General features: G+C 57.8%; 1 protein-coding gene across 2 annotated transcripts; it reads right to left on the reverse strand.

Moving 5' to 3' along the window:
- Positions 1–497: 497 nt before the first annotated feature.
- On the reverse strand, positions 498–18,223 carry COL1A1 (collagen type I alpha 1 chain). Of its 2 annotated transcripts, XM_065910826.1 has the most exons (51): positions 17,997–18,222; positions 16,319–16,513; positions 16,120–16,154; positions 15,974–16,009; positions 15,783–15,884; positions 14,886–14,954; positions 14,624–14,668; positions 14,412–14,465; positions 14,164–14,217; positions 13,604–13,657; positions 13,433–13,486; positions 13,047–13,100; positions 12,915–12,959; positions 12,745–12,798; positions 12,584–12,628; positions 12,363–12,416; positions 12,015–12,113; positions 11,884–11,928; positions 11,688–11,786; positions 11,502–11,555; positions 11,228–11,335; positions 11,096–11,149; positions 10,733–10,831; positions 10,500–10,553; positions 10,315–10,413; positions 9,648–9,701; positions 9,403–9,456; positions 9,232–9,285; positions 9,080–9,133; positions 8,603–8,647; positions 8,412–8,510; positions 8,038–8,145; positions 7,359–7,466; positions 7,097–7,150; positions 6,836–6,889; positions 6,519–6,626; positions 6,379–6,432; positions 6,207–6,260; positions 5,906–6,067; positions 5,707–5,814; positions 5,454–5,561; positions 5,296–5,349; positions 5,094–5,201; positions 4,499–4,552; positions 4,273–4,380; positions 3,874–3,927; positions 3,486–3,593; positions 2,990–3,272; positions 2,691–2,881; positions 2,159–2,401; positions 498–2,044 (listed from the first exon to the last, which is right to left on the reverse strand). In XM_065910826.1, the coding sequence occupies exons 1-51, from the start codon at positions 18,097–18,099 to the stop codon at positions 1,898–1,900; spliced, it is 4,392 nt and encodes a 1,463-aa protein (XP_065766898.1). In that variant the 5' UTR covers positions 18,100–18,222; the 3' UTR covers positions 498–1,897. The 2 variants fall into 2 exon arrangements, with proteins under 2 accessions (XP_065766898.1, XP_065766899.1); XM_065910827.1 differs by lacking the exons at positions 5,296–5,349; positions 5,454–5,561; positions 5,707–5,814 and having other exon boundaries at positions 5,094–5,178; positions 5,991–6,067; positions 17,997–18,223.
- Positions 18,224–18,609: the final 386 nt, after the last annotated feature.

Below are 18,609 nucleotides of genomic sequence, written 5' to 3' on the forward strand. Positions count from 1 at the left end.
AGGGAGACTCCCAGTTTCTCCTCTCTGCCCCACCTCCCTCCCTCAACCATGGGCCTCCCAGTGCCCACCCCCCTGCTGAGGAAGTGCTACCAAAGACCCCAACCCTGCAGGCTGCCCCCAGCAATAGAAGGGGGCAGAAAGAGTTAATGACACTGATGAGTAGGGGCATGGGCCTGAGGTTTGGTCAGAGCAGGGCTGCATGGAAGTGTGTGTGTGTGTGTGTGTGTGTGTGTGTGGTTGCACAAAAGGGTTGCCTGTCTGGCATTGGAAGGGACAAGAGGGTATGGGAGACACTCAAGGAAGACGGCAGGAGAAAACAGAAAGGGTATAGGCCTAGGAAAGGCAAGAGGGAGGGAGAGGGGCTTTCTAGGGTGCTAGAGGAGGAGGGGCAGGGAAGGGGCAGACACGAAGAAGAGCCCACCTCCCTCCGCCCCTCCGCCCCGGGTCTCCCCTCCACCAACTCCTAGGAAGGAAATCAGGAGGCCACTGCAGATAGGTTTGGGTCATTTCCACATGCTTTATTCCAGCAATCAAAATAATTAAAAACATCTCAAATTATTATACACATACAAAATAGGTACAGAGTCTCTTGCTTCCTCCCACCCCTAGGGGGAAAAACTGCTTTGTGCTTTGGGAAATTGTGCTCTGAAACCCAGTGAGAGAGGATGCAGGACAGACTGAGAGAGGCCATGAGAATGGGATGCAGCTTAAGAGGGGGAGAGGGTTTCAGAGGAGGGAGAGGTGGGGAGAGAGAGGCAAGAGGCCTGAGGAGGTGAGAGGCGCCCAGAGGGATGAAGAGAGGGGGGAGAGTGAGTGACACTGAGGCGGCCCTCTCTCCCACATTAAATAGCACCTTTAGAAAATTCACATGAGTCCCCATCCACAAGGAATAAAAAAAAACAAAGAATAATAAAAGACTTTGAACAAAAAGGAACATTTGCTGGCCTGAGGGGGGGGTGTGTTTCCACTTCCATAGCACCAGTGATTCCCTCCCCACCCCACCCCATCACAGAGATGCAGCACCTTTGATATAAAATGAGGACCCCCTTCCACCCTGCGCCCATCCCGCCCCCACGCAGTTGCCTCGGTGACAAAGACAAGAACGAGGTAGTCTTTCAGCAATACAATTACACAAGGAACAGAGCAGTCTCTCCCACCCAGCCAGGTTGCACGGGGGGAATGTCACGTTTCCCAAATCCGATGTTTCTGCTCTGTCTTGGCCCCTCCTGACTTTCCTCCAAACCCGGTGTTGAAGGGCCAGTGGTCCCCCTGGCGTGCTCCCCTCAAAAAACAAAGAGGGAATGTTGCCGGGGCCACAGGGATGCCAGATGGTAAAGCTTCTTTGGCAGTCTGAGGACTCCAGGTCCCCCAGGGTTTGGGGGTTCTGGGTGAAGGGAGTGGGCTGGGAATGTGGGGGCCACTTGGGTGTTTCAGCATTGCCTTTGGTTGCTGGGCAGACAATGCTTTGTTTCCTGTGTCTTTTGGGGAGACTTAGATTTGGGGAGCAGTGGTGGGGAGGCCCTAAGAAGGCATGGAGAAAGGAGCAGAAAGGGCAGTGCTGGGGTGTCACAAGCCCAACGGGCAGAAAAGGACTTACCCCCACGTGGGTCTTCAAGCAAGTGGACCAAGCTTCCTTTTTTTAAAAAGTTATTTATTTATTCTTTTTTTTTTTGGTAAGGTTGAATGCACTTTTGGTTTTTGGTCATGTCCAGTTGGTCAAAGATAAAAACTAAGTTTGAGAGATGAATGCAAAGGAAAAAAATATTTTCCAAAGTCCATGTGAAATTGTCTCCCATTTTTTGGCTTTTTGGGGGTTTCAGTTTGGGTTGTTTGTCTGTTTCCAGAGTCAGGGGCAAGTGGGTTGGGTGGGAGGGAGCCAGGTTGGGGTGGAAGGAGTTTACAGGAAGCAGACAGGGCCAACGTCGAAGCCGAATTCCTGGTCTGGGGCGCCAACGTCCAAGGGGGCCACATCGATGATGGGCAAGCGGGAGGTCTTGGTGGTTTTGTATTCGATCACTGTCTTGCCCCAGGCTCCGGTGTGACTCTGGGGTGAAGGGGAGACAATGGGAGAGGGGTGTCACAGCGTGGCAGTTAGGGACTGGAGGACTGGGCCTGCCGAGAAAGCCAAAGACCAGCACAGGGGCCCCGCTGGACTCACCGTGCAGCCGTCGTAGGTGACGCTGTAGGTGAAGCGGCTGTTGCCCTCGGCCCGGATCTCGATCTCGTTGGAGCCCTGGAGGAGCAGGGCCTTCTTGAGGTTGCCAGTCTGCTGGTCCATGTAGGCCACGCTGTTCTTGCAGTGGTAGGTGATGTTCTGGGAGGCCTCGGTGGACATCAGGCGCAGGAAAGTCAGCTGGATGGCCACATCGGCAGGATCGGAGCCCTGGCCGCCGTACTCGAACTGTGGGGGTGGCAGAGCGAGGAGTGAATGGCTGTGTTTGAGACCCCAGCCCTGGCCTCCCTCCCCGGACTCCTCTGAGGGCATCCCAGAGAACCCCACTTCCAGAGGTGGCATCCCCTGCCCCCCAGGCACCCTATGTCTGAGTCAGTATCAAGGTCCCCAGTCTTCTGCCTCCCAGCCCATCACACTCAGCAGAGGTCTGGTCCACCCAGGACCTACCCTCAGGCCCTTCTGAGCCCTGGGCCAACCCATCTCTGTTAAGACTGGCTACAAGGTCCCACTCACGCACCTGGAATCCGCCGGTCATGCTCTCGCCATACCAGACGTGCCTCTTGTCCTTGGGGTTCTTGCTGATGTACCAATTCTTCTGGGCCACGGTGGGCTGAGTGGGGTACACACAGGTCTCACCAGTCTCCATGTTGCAGAAGACCTTAATGGCATCCAGGTTGCAGCCTTGGTTGGGATCAATCCAGTATTCTCCTGGGTGGGGCAAGGTAAGATGGCATCAGGGGATGTATGGCATGATGGCCCCTCAGGGCTCAGCCCCATCACGGCAGGAGCAGGAGGCACAGTTGGGCCAGCCCTCACCGCTCTTCCAGTCGGAGTGGCACATCTTGAGGTCACGGCAGGTGCGGGCGGGGTTCTTGCGGCTGCCTTCAGGGCTGCGGATGTTCTCGATCTGCTGGCTCAGGCTCTTGAGGGTGGTGTCCACCTCGAGGTCACGGTCACGGACCACATTGGCATCATCAGCCCGGTAGTAGCGGCCACCATCGTGAGCCTTCTCTTGAGGTGGCTGGGGCAGGAAGCTTAAGTCGTAGCCGCCGCTGGGAGGACCGGGGGGACCAGGGGGTCCAGGAGGGCCGGGAGGACCCTGTGCAGAGAGGGAGGAGAGCAGTGATTACTGGGGCTTAGTGCTTTCAGGGCTGGGGGCCATGGGCAGAGAGGGAGGAGAGTGATGACTACTGGAGCTTGGTTCTTTCAGGGCTGGGGGGGCCATGGGCAGAGAGGGAGGAGAGTGATGATTACTGGAGCTTGGTGCTTTCAGGGCTGGGGGGCCATGGGCAGACAGGGTTGGGGAACTTACAGCAGGACCAGCATCACCAGTGCGACCTCGAGGCCCAGGGGGACCGATGGGGCCTGGGAGACCATTGAGTCCATCTTTGCCAGGAGTACCAGCAGAGCCAGGGGGACCCTGCAGGGAGGAAGCTGGTTGGAGAAAGCCTTCCGGAAAGCAGGGGCCCACCCCAGCTCTGGTAGAGAAGCCCATCTCCCACTTTGTTTAGCTCAGACTCCCCAGCCTTATTACGGCTTGTTCCCACGGAAACTTTGTGGGAGGAAGGAGTGGGAAGGGAGAGGCCAAAGCCACATAAGGCTGTCCACAGACCCCATTCCTCTCTTTAATCCCCTGCTCCAGACCCTTCTCCAGAGAGGCAAAGGGCCCAGGGAGAGCAGACAAACAGAAGATGACTCACGCGGGGACCAGCAGGACCTGAGGCTCCAGAAGGACCTTGCTCACCAGGAGAGCCCTGCGGGAGAGACGGGAAGGCAGCTCAGGCCAAGCATAGGTCAGATGCGGCCAGCAACACCCCACTGCCACCAACTGAGTCATTCTGGAAGTCTAGCCCCAGGGTGTCCATAGGCTGAGACCCCTCCCACCATCCCTCTTTGTGCACTCTTCACCCTCCTAGAAGCTACTTGGAAATGCCCACTGATCTTCAGACCCCAGTCCCCACTAGCGAGGAGAAGAACTGTCCAAAAAGGGAAACTAAGGTAAAGTGTCCTTTCCATCACACAGCAAGGCTTGGGGAGAAGATGAAAGAAGACGCAATGTCAGCTAGGGGCTGGGGCGGGGGGGTGCTGGGCATACTCACGGGAGGGCCAGGGGGACCCTGGAGACCAGAGAAGCCACGGTGACCCTTAATGCCTCTGTCGCCCTGTTCGCCTGTTTCACCCTTGTCACCACGGGGGCCTTGGGGTCCCTAGAAGAGAGATGAGGACAGGCCGTCAGGTGAAAGTTCTGTTAGCACTGAGCGGGGTACAGTCCCCACCTGGACAAGGGTTCTGAGGATGATGTGAGGGCCAGAGCAGGGTACTTACAGCGGGGCCACGGGCACCAACGGGGCCAATGGGACCAGCAGGACCAGCAGGACCCTAGGGAGAGCAGAGAGAGCATCAGATCTCGGCCGGAGGAGCCCGGCTCAGGCCTGGAACAGCCTGAGCTGCAGGTGAGACCTCCCCTTGACCAAATCCCTTCACATCTGTTCCTACCATATCTATCCCTCCTGACCCCAGGTGAATCTTCAAGTAGATTTAGGTTTTGTGTAAGCTGGGGTGAGCACCTGGAAACAAACCCCCTTCCTTGGGGGAAACAGGGTACGGGATGGGGAGGGGCCTTGAGGCTGAGCTGTGGCTCACTTTTTTTTTTTTTTTTTCTAATAAACATTCCATACTAAGTTTGGAGCAGAGAAAAGTTTACAGCAGGGCCAAGCAAAGAGAATGGTGGGGGGTTCAGGTTCAAAAAACCCAAACTCCTATAGCTCCATTTTTCCAGGGAGGCCAAGGGCCAGACATCTTGCAAGTCCTCCCCTCTTCCCCTGCCGAGGTGAAGTCAAGTGTCCACCTGCAGATCCCCCGGCAGGTCTGGAGAGCCCCTGGCCTGAGCAGAAGCAGCGAGGCAGGCCCAGTTACTTACAGTCTCACCACGATCACCGCTCTTGCCAGCAGGTCCGACAGGGCCGGGGGCACCGGGAGCGCCAGGAGCACCAGGAGGTCCAGCAGGGCCGGTCTCACCACGGTCACCCTGAGAGGAGAAGGAGGGAGATCCGGTGAGCCCCAGCCCAAGAGGCCCAGTGGGAGCGGCTGTGGGGCTGTGGTCCTGGGTGCAGCCGTCTTACCTTGGGGCCAGGAGAACCATCTCGTCCGGGGGATCCTTCAGCACCAGGTGCTCCCTGCGGGGGGCGGGGAGGTGAACATCAGCCAAGGAAAGGGAGCCTCAGGCCAAGGCCCAAATGGCCACAGTGAGGGCGCTGGCGTGGGGCTGGCAACCACATACCTCACGTCCAGACTCGCCAGGGGGTCCAGCCAATCCAGGGGGGCCCATGGGACCAGGGGGGCCACGTTCACCACTTGCTCCAGAAGGACCTTGTTTGCCGGGTTCGCCCTGAAGGAGAAGAGAGAGTCAGGCTAGAGATGGGGTGGGAGAGGGTCCTATGGTCCCCCACATTTGTCCTTGCTGACCCTACCACCCCCATCCTGCACCCTCCAAGTCCTGCAATGGTCCTGCCCAAAGGTGAGAGGGCACTCACAGAGGGGCCAGGAAGACCAGGGAAGCCTCTTTCTCCTCTCTGGCCAGGCAGGCCGACCACACCACGTTGTCCAGCAATACCCTGAGGTCCAGGAGTGCCAGGAGCGCCCTGTGGGAAGAGGGGCAGACAGGAGTGAGATAACTCCCAATGGCCAGGGACGATGCCCCCCACTCTGGACCCCTCTGGAGGGGGTACTTACAGCAGGTCCGTCAGCACCAGGGGCTCCTTTCTCACCAGCGGGGCCAGGGGGACCAGGGGGACCGACTTCACCAGGACGCCCAGCGGGGCCAGTCTCACCACGGGGGCCTTTGCTGCCTTCTTTGCCAACAGGGCCAGGAGGGCCAGGGGGTCCAGCATTTCCCTGGACGGGGAGAATTGGGGCTGTCAGAGTCCAGCAGATTCTGGAGCATTCCTGAGGCCTCAGTCAGGCCCACCACACTCTTGACAGCCTGTGTCCCACACCCTCCCAGACCAGTGGAGTCTTCACCACGGACACTTACAGAGGGGCCAGGGGGACCGACTCGGCCAGCAGCACCTGGGAAACCAGTAGCACCCTGGAGAAGAGGACAAAGAAGTGATCAGAGGGAGAACAGCCCCTCGCCTGGCCCAGCTGCCCCACCTCCAAATGCTGCCTGGGGGGCGCTTCTGCGGAAAGGCAGAGTGGGTACTCACAGGGGGACCAGCGCTGCCACGAGCACCTTTGGGTCCGGGAGCACCAACGTTACCCTGGAGGAGAACACAGAGGCATCAAGACTGGGCCGATCCTGGGTCCAGCCTGCTGGCAGCTTGCGCCTAAACAGCGAGATACTCACAATGGGGCCAGGGGGCCCAGCAGGTCCAGCAGGGCCGGGAGGACCAGCGTCACCTTTAGCACCAGCATCACCAGGTTCGCCTTTAGCACCAGGTTGGCCATCAGCACCCTGGGGGAGGAGGGAGCGTGGTGAGTGGAAGAGAGGTCTGCGCTCACCCAGGAAGTCAGCCTAGGGGGCCCCGGAACTCCAGGCAGGAAGACGCTTTCAATGGGAGACAAACCGCCTCTAAACCCAGCCAACGCCTCTGTCCTCATCCAATCACCCAAGGCCCCAGGTCCTAGTCGGGGATGGAAGATAAACGGGATCTTGGTACTCACAGGGGGGCCAGCGAAGCCAGCAGGGCCGGGGGGACCAGGCTCACCACGGTCACCCTAGAAGAAAAGGAGGCAAATGGAGAGAGGCCCTGATTTGGGGGAAGGCAGGTGGGGATGGACAGGAGGGTGGGGAGGAGGGCCTGAGGAGCACTGCCCAGGGACCAGAGCAAGTGGGAGCTAAGGTGGAGAAGAGACAGAAAGGGCTGGGGGCAGTATGGAGAGAAGGGCCAAGTACGGGGCCTTAATCAGGTCTTCTGTACTTACGGGGGCGCCACGAGCTCCAGTGGGACCAGCTGGGCCGCTAGGACCAGTTTCACCCTGAAAGGAAGGGACAAGAAGCTCGGGATCAGGATGCCACGCTGAATACTCCTGCCAGATGACCCCAGCAGAGTCCTCCTCCCTCCTGGTCCCCCCACCACTGGTCGCCAGGTTGGAGTGGCAGGAGCTGACTCCCCTGCAGAGCCGTGCCCAGGCTCACAAGGGAAGCTGTGTGTTAGGGAAGAAGGTGAGAAGGGGGCCATCTCACCTTGTCACCAGGGGCGCCAGCAGGGCCAGGAGGACCGATGGGACCAGTCAGACCACGGACACCATCTTTGCCAGGAGCACCATCAGCACCTTTGGGACCAGCATCCCCCTAAAGACACAGGAAAGCCTGAGACTGCTGGCGTGGGGCAAGGAGGGGACCTTCAGCACCCTGCTTGTGTCTGGGACCCCTCCCCAGCCTATGCTTGCCCTGCCCCACAAGAGCGAAGAACACAAGATCTTCTAGGAGTAAGATGCCTGTGTGGGGATTCCAGGGAAAGACCTGGGTTCCATCCCTGGGTCAGAAAGATCCCCTGGAGAAGGAAATAGCAACCCACTCCAATATTCTTGCCTGGGAAATCCCATGGATAGAGGAGCCTGGTGAGCTACAGTCCAGGGGTTGGAAAGAGTCAGACACAGCTGAGCGATTAACGCTTTAGGTTAAGAAGCTCCCAAATAAGGGATCCCTTTTCTAGGAGGCACCCACTACTGCTTGTTGCCATGGTAACACATGGGACGGGAAGGGCCTGAACTACAGGTAGATGATAGTTAAGAGGTCAGAGAAGAAGGAGGATTAAGAAGAAGAGGAAAACACCCCAGGGAGCAGAAAGAAAGATGCTGAAGGATTCAAATCAGAGAGATGGGAACTACACACGGCTCGAGGGAGGGGGAGTTCAACTTACTCTGTCACCCTTAGGGCCTGGAAGACCAGCTGCACCTCGTTCACCAGGCATTCCTTGAAGGCCAGGGGCACCCTGGCTACCGGGGGCTCCAGGAGCACCAGCATCACCCTATGTGACAACGGGGAAGACTGGAGTGAGACTTGGGATCTCAGAACTAGGTCTAGGTCACAACTCTGAGCCTCCTCTTAATTCCTCCCAGGCTTGGTCCTGAGGTCAAAGATAGGCACTAGCTCACAGCCCAGAACTTCAGGCTGCACACGGACCCTGCCCTGGTCTTATCCTTCCACCCCTCCCCAGCATCGAGCCGGCTCTGGTCCCAGCCAGGCGACCCCCACCACGGGAAGGGTGAGACCTGGTCCCCGTGCTGCCCTTACCTTAGCACCATCGTTGCCAGGAGCACCATTGGCCCCACGGGGACCTGCAGGACCGGGAGGCCCTTGCACACCACGCTCGCCGGGGAAACCTCTCTCGCCCTGGAAGGGAAGGACAAGAGTGTGTGATGGTGGCTCCAGAAACAGGCCCAAGTGCAGGGCATCTTCTTGATGTGGGAAGAGGCTCTACTTACTCTTGCTCCAGATGGGCCGGGGGCACCAAGGTCTCCAGGAACACCCTGAGGGGGACGGAGGGAGAGACTGTGAGCAAAACCCACCTTGGCCCTCCCCACTAGAAAACATTCTTGCCCGCCTGGGAGCTAGCCCTTAGGGTCTGTGATTAGAGACCAACCCCTTCTGAGCACTGAACTGGGGTTATCCGTCCTCAGGATATATCACCTTCCCTGACCTTGAGGTTGAGGGAAAGCCAGAGTATTCCAGCAGCTCTAGAAAAAAGTCATCCAGACCCGCAGCCAGGCAGCTCCTTGCAGATCCTAGCATGCAGGGGTGTAGCTCTGTGCTCCCCTCTGAGCGGCGCCCTTCACGATGAGAAGCCCTTCCTCAAGTCTAACCTTGATCCCTCTAGCCGATGGCTGTGTGCTTAGCTAGGAGGGCTGGACTGTCTGTATTTCCTGCACTCCCCATCTCTTCAGCCAGCTGGTACACCTTACCTGTTCACCAGGTTTGCCTGCTTCACCAGGAGGACCAGCAGGGCCAGGGAGACCCTGTAGGTGGGAAATAGGGGAGGGAAGAATGGGCTTAGAATCTGGAAGAAGTGCTCCTCACACCCCTCTCCCAATACCCTGACCGCGTGAGACCTCACCTGGAATCCGGGGGAGCCAGCAGGGCCTTGTTCACCTCTCTCACCAGCGGGGCCCTGCATGGAGGGGATGCTGTGGTCATGGGAAGGCCCAGGAGAAGGGCGCAGGGGGCTGTCTCCCCTTTCCTGCCCCACAGAACTCCCTCCCTAGGCCTCCCTGTCAGGGACACTCACAGCAGGTCCTGGGGGTCCCTGGGCTCCAGCTTCTCCATCTTTGCCAGCGGGACCCTGGGGAGAGAGTAGAAAAGGGGTTAGGTTGGTGAGGTGGGTGGGCAGCTGAGGAAGGCAGCACGGGTAAGGGGCCTGGAGCTGGGGGTCCTGATGCCCGAGGGATGGGCTGGAGGCTCTGTATCCCTTCTGCAGGATATAGGGATGGGACACGGGCAGGGAAGGGACAAGGACCCAAAGGAGATACTTACAACAGCGCCAGGGGGTCCGGGAACACCTCGTTCTCCAGCTTTGCCAGGCTCTCCCTGGGGAAAGACAGGTAGGGTTGAGGGAGTTGAATGGGCAACCAGGCCTCCTGGGTCCCTCCTGTTTACTTTGAGTGGAATTTTTAAGGAGCTTTCTCATCTATCAGCACTGGCCCCTGAGGAAGGCCTCTGCTGGCTTTGACTGCTCCATCTTTCGGCCTCTCCCTGAGCCTTCTCCTCCCAGACGGACTGCCCCTTAGGCTCCTCTCTCACCCACTTCCCTTTCTTCTCCCCATCATATGCCTTTGGAGACCTGAGCTGCAAAGGGCATTCATTCCTCTGAAATCTCCTTTTGAGCCTCAAAGAACTCACCAAGATTTGGGGATGACTATCATGTAAAAGGCCCATCCTATCCCCAAGTGTATGTGGGATAGTGGGAGGTGGGGTAGGCAACAATACGTATTTCCAGGGATAGAGCAATGGTAGTGAAGCCAAGGAGAGGTCTCCCATTTCATGGAACAGGGAAACTGAGGCCCAGAGGGGGGCAGTAAGTGGCCCGAGGCCACATAGCAAGTCAGTGGCAGGGCTGGGCCCAGACCCTGGACTCTTCCCCCCACGCCCACACTCGCCCCAAATGTGTATGTCCTTGTGGCCCACCTCCCTGAATACTTACAGCAGCACCTTTAGGTCCAGGGAAACCCATCACGCCAGCCTGACCACGGGCACCAGGAGGGCCTGGGGGTCCAGGGCGACCATCTTGACCGGCAGGACCCTGGGAATGGAAGGTACGTGAGCGTAGGTGAAGACAGAGGGTGAGAGGCCAGGAGGCTGGCAGGGGCCTGGAGGAGCGGTACTTACAGGGGGGCCAGTTTTGCCATCAGGACCAGGGCTGCCAGGGCTTCCAGTCAGACCCTACGGGGGAGGCAGAGAGGTGTGAGCGGAGTGGAGGATACAGGTGGTGGGAGAGGGGGAGGAGGAAGGTGTAGGCTGCGTGGAGGACATTCCAGAAGGCAGATCTGCGGTCCTGCTCCAGAGCCCACATAGGATGGGCAGGGTCCTGGGCCAAGCTGGGCAGAGTGCTGGAGTCTCACCTTGGCACCGGGCAGACCAGCTTCACCGGGGCGACCAGCTTCACCAGGAGAACCTTTGGGGCCAGCAGGGCCAGGAGAACCGCGTTCACCAGCAGGACCCTGGTTGGGGAAGCCACAGCAACAATTAGGGCCTCAAGTCTGGGCCGGCATCTTCCTCCTCCTGGGCCATGGGGGTGGCTGCCGTGAGGGACACTGGTGGTGGTGGGAAGGTCAAGCTGAGCTGAGTGTGACGAGGTCGGCAGCCCCAGCGTGGGCACTAATGAACTGCGCGGTGGGGGTGGGAGGGGGCTGACTACATCTGGGAGAGGAAGGTGATGTCCAGGGAGCAGCAGGGTCAGCCTCCCAGTCGTGATGAGAGGTTACCTTGGGACCAGCAACACCATCGGCACCAGGGAAACCGCGGCTACCAGGTCCACCCTGTGGGAGGAGAGGAGGTCAGTGAGCTCAGACACGTGGGCACCAGGTCGGCACCGGGGTGAAGAAGAGGGCACTCACACGCTCGCCAGGGGGTCCAGGCAGGCCGGCAGGTCCGGGTTCACCTCGGGCTCCTCGCTTTCCTTCTTCCCCAGCGGGGCCAGGGGGGCCTTGAATACCAGTGGGACCCTGGCGAGGGCAGAAAGAAGGGGGCAGCCTGCAGTGAGGGGCTGTCCTGGTGCCAGTTCCAGAGTTGGTTTGAGGCTGGATCTCCAGCACCTGGGGTTCCCTCTTCTCCCTGGACCACCCCCCAGGGGCTTCCGGGGTAGACAGACGGAGCTGCGAAAGGACTTACAGGTTCTCCCTTGGCGCCAGTGTCTCCTTTGCTTCCAGGAGCACCAGGTTCACCCTGAGTAAGGGGGAGATGCAGATGAGTAGAGAATAGGTACAGTGCTCAGCTGGCCTGGCCCATCATGCTTCCCAGACAAGGGCCTCAGATCCAACGTAGGAGGTGGGACAGAAGAGAGACAGTGGTACTTACGCTGTTACCCTTGGGACCAGGGGGACCGCTGGGGCCCTGGGGTCCAGAGGGGCCTCGGGCACCAGGGAAGCCAGGAGCACCAGCAATACCAGGAGCGCCCTGAGGGAGGCAGAACAAGTTGAGCCCAGGAGTGGAGGGCACAGGGCGGGTGGAAGGTGGGTACCAGGGGTGGCTCTGAACCCTGCAGGATACTTACATTGGCACCTTTAGCACCAGGCTGTCCGTCAGCACCAGGATTGCCCTGTGACACAGAGGAAGGTGGGTGAGTGAAAGGCAAGGACTCTGAGTTAGGGAGGAGCCTGGGAGCACTGAGGAAGTGATACTTACAGCAGGGCCAGCAGCACCAGCAGGGCCAGGGGGGCCAGGCTCACCACGTACACCCTGGGGACCTTCAGAACCTCGGGGTCCTTGGGGACCAGCTTCACCCTGGGTTGGAAGAAAGGATATGCCAGAAGTCACCTTGGGAACCCAACCTCACCTCCAGATGGCAAGGGGTGAAGGGCCAGGGCAGGAGACCAAGAGTCATGACTCTAAGATCAGAGAAGAGACCCCCCAAGACAAAGATGCTGGGGACTAGGCTTAGCTCTTGATTCTGAGTCTTTCAGGTTTCAGGAGCAAAGAGATGCCCACCCCTTGGCCCATGGGAGCTCTGCTCATTGGAGGGCAGGGTCTCACCTTAGCACCCACAGCACCAGGGAAACCAGGAGGACCAGCGGGGCCAGTGGGACCCTGTGAATAAAAGGGCAATGTTAGCAAGAAGGAAGATGGCAGCTGCAAGTCACACCCTGGGACAGAAGAGGTCCTGGGGTCGAGACCTGGCCTTGAAGTCAGCCGCAAGAACTGACTCTGAGACCCCTCCCCAGACCCAGGCACTGAGGTCTAGAGGCTGTACTCACAGGGGGACCAGCAGCACCAGTAGCACCATCATTTCCTCGAGCACCCTGCAGAAAGATTGGGAGAAGTCCCGGTTACATTCTCTGAGCACTGGCCAGTCCCTTTAGCTCCTAAGGAACACTTTCCAGAGCTCTGGGTTCCCCAAAGGGCCAGGAGTACTTACAGCAGGGCCAGGGGCTCCAGGGCGACCTCTCTCACCAGGCAGACCACGGGGGCCCTGATAACAAAACCAAGAGAAGCCAAGTGAGATGGGAGACAGCCCCTTCTCCCCAAGCCCCCATCTTGCTCCTACACCCTGCTCCCTCCCTTCCTTCTAGAACTGGACACACTCACCATCTGACCAGGAGCTCCATTTTCACCAGGGCTACCAGGTTCACCCTACAGAGCAGAGAATGGTGTGAGGAATCTGTTCTTGGTGGGACTGTGGAGGAGGTGAAGGACCATGACCATCACACAGCATCTTACCTTGGGGCCAGCAGGACCAGCGTCTCCCTTGGCACCATCCAAACCACTGAAACCCTAAGATAGGAGGGAGGGCCAAGTGAGACCCTGTGGAGACCGTGGACCACCTTGACACCCGCCCAGCCCAGAGAAGGAGCCTCAGGAGGTCATCACATCTATCCCCCTGTGTTTGAGCTAGACGAAACCCCAACTGACCCAAGATCTCCCTCCTTCCCTTTATTGGGATTTCTTTCCCAATGAAGGGAATTTCTCTTGGACATTTACTCTCTGTCCCTTGGAACTTCTTATGGAGCTACCACCCACCATGACGCATGCCAGGATCCTTTGGGGAAAGGACTAGCATATGACACTGGGACTTCGGGAACTTAGATGATACAAACGAGACTCACTCTGTGTCCCTTCATTCCAGGGAGGCCAGCTGTTCCAGGCAATCCCCGAGCACCCTGGAGAGAAAAGAAAGAGACAAAGGCACGGCCGTTAGAAGACTCCGCTGTGGACGCAGCTCCCAAATGAAGCCCCAGTGCAGCAAAGCCTGGAGGCAGCCACACCATCCTGCTCACCTGAGGTCCAGGAGGCCCGCGCTCACCGGGGCGACCAGGCTTTCCAGCTTCACCCTGAAAGAAAAAGAAGAGGCCGTCATGCTCAGGCCCCCAGAGTTGGAAAAGTATGGAAGGCTTGGGTCTTCTTGGGATTGCTGAGGGTCAGGCTTCGGGACCCAAAATCTTATCTCAGTTTAAATGTACTATGAAACACTCGCTTGGTGAACTGTGCCTCCCTCCAAAGAACTTCTGTTTATTTCTGTCACCAGCATCTTAATCTCACCACATGGAGTGAAAACCTGAGGTTACACCTAGGGAAGCCATTCACGTCAAGGATAGAGTTGGGGACTGCTTAAGGTGACTGAGGGGAGGGGAGGGACAGCCATGTCTGGTAGGAAGATGGGGAAACATCCCAGGAAGCTCCCTATTCAAGGGCAGTCCCATATGTCAGGGAGAACAAGTCCTTCTTTCTCTGGGTGTCACTCCCAAAGGTGGTGGAGGCACTAGGGTAGAGATTACAGGAGCCCACCCATGGAGAGGTGGTGGGGGTCAGATGGTATCTCCTCACCAGGGCTACTTACATCATCTCCGTTCTTGCCAGGGGGGCCAGGGGGACCACGGGGACCCATGGGACCCTAGAGGTGACAGGAAGAGAAGATGTTAGAATGACCAGGATAAGGAAAGGGAATGACCAGAAAAGAAGGGGAAGGCTAGGATTGGAAGAAGGAGGTAAGAAAGACCCCAGATGGTGGTCCTTCAATAGGAGAATCCATATATTTGTAGAGGGGGTGTATATTTGCATAGAGAATACAAATCAGGGGCCACTTACTGAGGCTCCGGGCTCGCCAGGCTCACCAGGGGGGCCTTGGAAACCTTGGGGACCCTAGAGGCCAAGAAGAGAAGGGTAGGGTTAGAAGGGCAGGTTCTTGACAACATGTCCCCCATCTCACTAAGAGATCTCTGAGTACTTTCCTTGCCCTCATGCCAATCCTCCCTCTAAAGCCCAAAGCCCAAAGGGGTGTAGACATCCTGGATACTCACAGGTGCGCCAGGGGGGCCAGGGAGACCACGAGGACCAGAAGGACCCTATGGAAAGAAAAGAAAGAGAGGCCATAGTGAAGCCTTGGTCGTAAAGCTTATCTCCCATGGTTCCTGTTCAGACCACCCAGCTGCCTCATGTTCTCTCTGGATTCTGAGGTCCCAGAGGTCATCTTGACCTCCCAAGTTATCTATGCCACCGTATGCGCCTTCACTGGCCCGTCTGCTCTTTTTGTGCCCTCTACATCGTCTGCTGATGACTCACCATGGGACCAGGCACGGAAATTCCTGTTGATTTCTCATCATAGCCATAAGACAACTGGGGAGCAAAGTTCTAGAAGAGAGAGTGCATGAGAAAACTGGGTCAGGGCAGTGAGCTGAAAGGCAGAAGATATCACCAGTAATGGGACCCAATGATGTCACATTCTCTATGCAGGACAACAACACGACCTATGGCATAGTATTGCCCAAAATGCATCACTGGAATCTAATCAGGAAGACACATCCAACAAACCCAATTTAAGAGACAGTCTACAAAACAACTGGCTTTTGCAAAACAGTTCAGTGTCATGAAAGACAAGGAAAGTCTGAGGAATGTTCCAGGTGAAAGGAAACTAGAGAGACATGATAATTAAATGCAATTCATAACCCTGGATTGGATCTTGAATGGGGGGGGGGGGAATGGTGTAAAGCACATTATGGAGGACATTGAAGTTTGAATATGGATTGCATATTATATAATAGTATCACATCAACACCAAATTTCTACAATGTAATCATTATGTAATGCTCATGTAAGAGAATGCTCTAGCTCTCAGAAAATACACACTAAAGTATTTGAGAGCAAAGGGACACAATACCAGCAAATTACTCTCAGAGAGTTCAGAGAAAAATCCCCGATAATTTTACGTATACAGAGACTGATAAAGCAAATGTGACAGACAAATTGTGAACGATATATGAAAGTTCTTTGCATTATTCTTTCAACTCTTCTTCCCTTTTTCCCCTATAAGTTTGAAATTATTTCACAATATAAAGTATGCCATCTGCCAAAACAAAACAAAACAAAACCCAGCAAAAGAAAACACCGGCGGGGGTGGGGTGGCAGGGGGACAGGGCTGGCTCCTAAGGCCTCCCACAGAAGCCTCGACTCTCCACTTACTCCTCCGAGGCCAGGGGGTCCGGGAGGTCCGGGGGGTCCAGGGGGTCCGGGAAGTCCAGGTTGTCCAGGGATGCCATCTCGGCCAGGGGGGCCGGCGGGTCCCTGCAGCGGGAGAGGGCAGGCCTGGTGAGCGCAGGCCGGGAGCCACGCCCACTTCCCTCCCCCGACAGCCGCGAGAGGGCGCCACTTACCCTTGGGCCTCGGGGGCCAGTGTCTCCTTTGGGTCCCTAGGGGGTTGCAGGAGAAGAAACAAAAGGAACGGGGTTAGAGAAGAACCGTGAAGAGTCCTGGGGGGCGGGGTGTGGCGAGAGTCGACGGCAAAGGGGCAGAGGATTACCTCGACTCCAGTGGTTTCTTGGTCCGTGGGTGATTCTGGGGGGTGGGTGGGGAGAGACGTGACTTAGAGGCAAGGCTTGCTCCAGGTGCTCCCAGAGACAAGAGGCCTTCCCTGATAGGGGCTAAGGAGCGTCCCCCCTTACACCCCCCAGCCCCCGCCCGGCCCCTGCCCGGCCCGGCCCAGGCCCCGAGCTATATACCCTGGCCTTCGGGGCAGACGGGGCAGCATTCGTCCGTGGGGACTTTGGCGTTAGGACAGTCCTTAAGTTCGTCGCAGATCACGTCATCGCACAGCACGTTGCCGTTGTCGCAGACACAGATCTGGCAGGGCACGGGTTTCCACACGTCTCGGTCATGGTACCTGAGGCCGTTCTGTACGCAGGTGACTGGTGGGACTGGGGCAAGACGGGGAGACGGGGGCTGTCAGCGGCGCGCGAGTCCCCCACCTCGGAGCTCCAGGTATACCAACCCCACCGTCCCTTCCCTTCGGTCTTAGAGGCACATTTAGATTTTCCATTTCCCGCCTTTCCATTTTTTGTCCTTTTGTTTTTCCTTTCCCCAAATCCTTAAAAGCTCATCTGCTCCTCATCAGAGCCAGTGACAGCGCCGAGGCGCCTGGCCAGGGCAGCTATAACTCTTTCCAGTTCTCAGGAATTTAAACAAAGCTTTAGGCCGGGGTCGCTTCCAACTGTAACCTCAGCCCATTGGCGCTGAAGCCAAGTGAAATAAAAGGCCACCGGGTAGGGGTGGGGGTGGGGGTGGAGGATGGAGGAGTGGGAAGAGAGGCGCCCCATCCCGAGGGCAGGCTTCTGGGGCGTGACCCTGGTTGGAGACCTCAGAGGAAAATGGGAGGAGAGATGGGCGGTTCAACCCAGATTCCGCCCCATTCCCGGGGCAGGTGGGATGGAGTGGGTGGGGCTAAGAGGATGGGGTGGGGCTGATTGGCGTGGGATCCCGCCCAGAGACTTGAAATGTACGGTAAAAATAGGGTACGCCCTAACCTCCGGCGCCCAGACATCTCAAAAGGCCTCGTGCAGGGACAACCCCCGTTTCCCAAAGCCAGCCAGTGCTCTGGGTCACTTAGTCAAAGAACCAGAAAGTCCGCAACAGTGGTTAGTTAACCACGCCCACCGCAGATCTGCTACCTAGACGGCCACTAGGTGGCGGGCAACACTAAGCAATTTCCCCAAACTAGCTATTTCTTCTAGAGACAGGGGCTATCCCATCTCCAGCTTTATTTTCCAGATCTAGAGGTGGGGTCCACACCCAGCAACAATCCCAGTCTTCCCGCTCCAGCTCCTGCGCGGGGAAGCGCTGGATAAGGACGCGCACTGCCCAGTGTAGATCAGCAGAGGGCGCAAAGACCCTGCGTGGCCAAGTCCGCGCCAAAGTTTCTCATCATTCAACCCGCCCACTCTCTGCGCCCCCTCCCCCCTCAGTCCAAGACCTCCGCGGCCCCAGGAACACTGCTAGCCCGCAGAGAGGGCAAACAGTCTTTCCTGATGAATCATCCCATAGCCTTCCCAATCACTGTTACATCTTGGGCTCCAAATTCCCGACTCGGCGCCTCCATCCCATCTTCGACGTACTTTCCCCCAAACCGGTGCCCAGACCCTATTTCTCCCGCTGTACTTCACAGTGAGCGCTCAGAACTCCTCCTGCGCCAATTCGTGCCGTGCAGCATCCTCCCCGCTCACTCCTGGGGGCCTTCATCAACACCCCGTCGCAGAGAGGGCACCGAGGAAGAGCCCTCACCATCTTCCTTCCATCCCTGAGCCTCCGGAGCATCCCGAGTCTCAGTTTAAGTCGCAGACCCCCGGGACCGAGCGCAGGGCAGGATAGCAAGCAGCCCTAGACTCCCAAAAGTTTGGGACTTACTGTCTTCTTCTTGGCCTTCTTCTTGGCCCTCCTCTTGGCCGTGCGTCAGGAGGGCGGTGGCCGCTAAGAGGAGCAGGAGCCGGAGGTCCACAAAGCTGAACATGTCTAGACCCTAGACATGTAGACTCTTTGCGGCTGGGGTGGGGGTTAGCGTCCGCTCATGCGTGGCCTCACTCCGCGTGCCTCCTGCTCCGACCCCGAGGAGAAACTCCCGTCTGCTCCGACCACCGGCCCGGGCCCCTTTTATACCATCCTGATGGAGAGCGGGGAGGAACCCTGCCCCCGGGAGAGGGGGAGCCGGCTGCCCGTCCCCCAGCCAATCAGAGTTGCCTGGCCCGGCCCCCAATTTGGGAGTCGGAACCGAGAGGGGGAGGAGGAGGGAAGGAAAGGGAGTCCACCGCACATCTCCCCCCTTCGCAGCTCTGCCTCCCCAGCCCCCCAGTTCAGTCTGGGCCAGAGGTGCTGCCGCTGGGGTGCGGCTAGGTCCTCAACATACTGTCGGCTAAATAGTGGGTAGGGGTGCCTCTTCGGCTTTCTTTCTAGGACCCCCAGTCTCAGGGAGGGGACTGGAATTGGGGAGCTGGTTAGGGAGACTTTCAAAGATGGAAGGACT

This window comes from Muntiacus reevesi, chromosome 18 (assembly GCF_963930625.1).
Source record: "Muntiacus reevesi chromosome 18, mMunRee1.1, whole genome shotgun sequence".
Classification (NCBI taxonomy): domain Eukaryota; kingdom Metazoa; phylum Chordata; class Mammalia; order Artiodactyla; family Cervidae; genus Muntiacus; species Muntiacus reevesi.

Coding starts and splice junctions, on each gene's coding strand:
- COL1A1 (XM_065910826.1), bottom strand. CDS start 18,099: ATGTTCAGCTTTGTGGACCTCCGGCTCCTGCTCCTCTTAGCGGCCACC. Junction 15,885..15,973: donor CTGGCCCCCGAGGCCCAAGG/GTAAGTGGCGCC, acceptor CTCCCGCTGCAG/GGACCCGCCGGCCCCCCTGG. Junction 5,350..5,453: donor CTGGCGAGTCTGGACGTGAG/GTATGTGGTTGC, acceptor CGCCCCCCGCAG/GGAGCACCTGGTGCTGAAGG.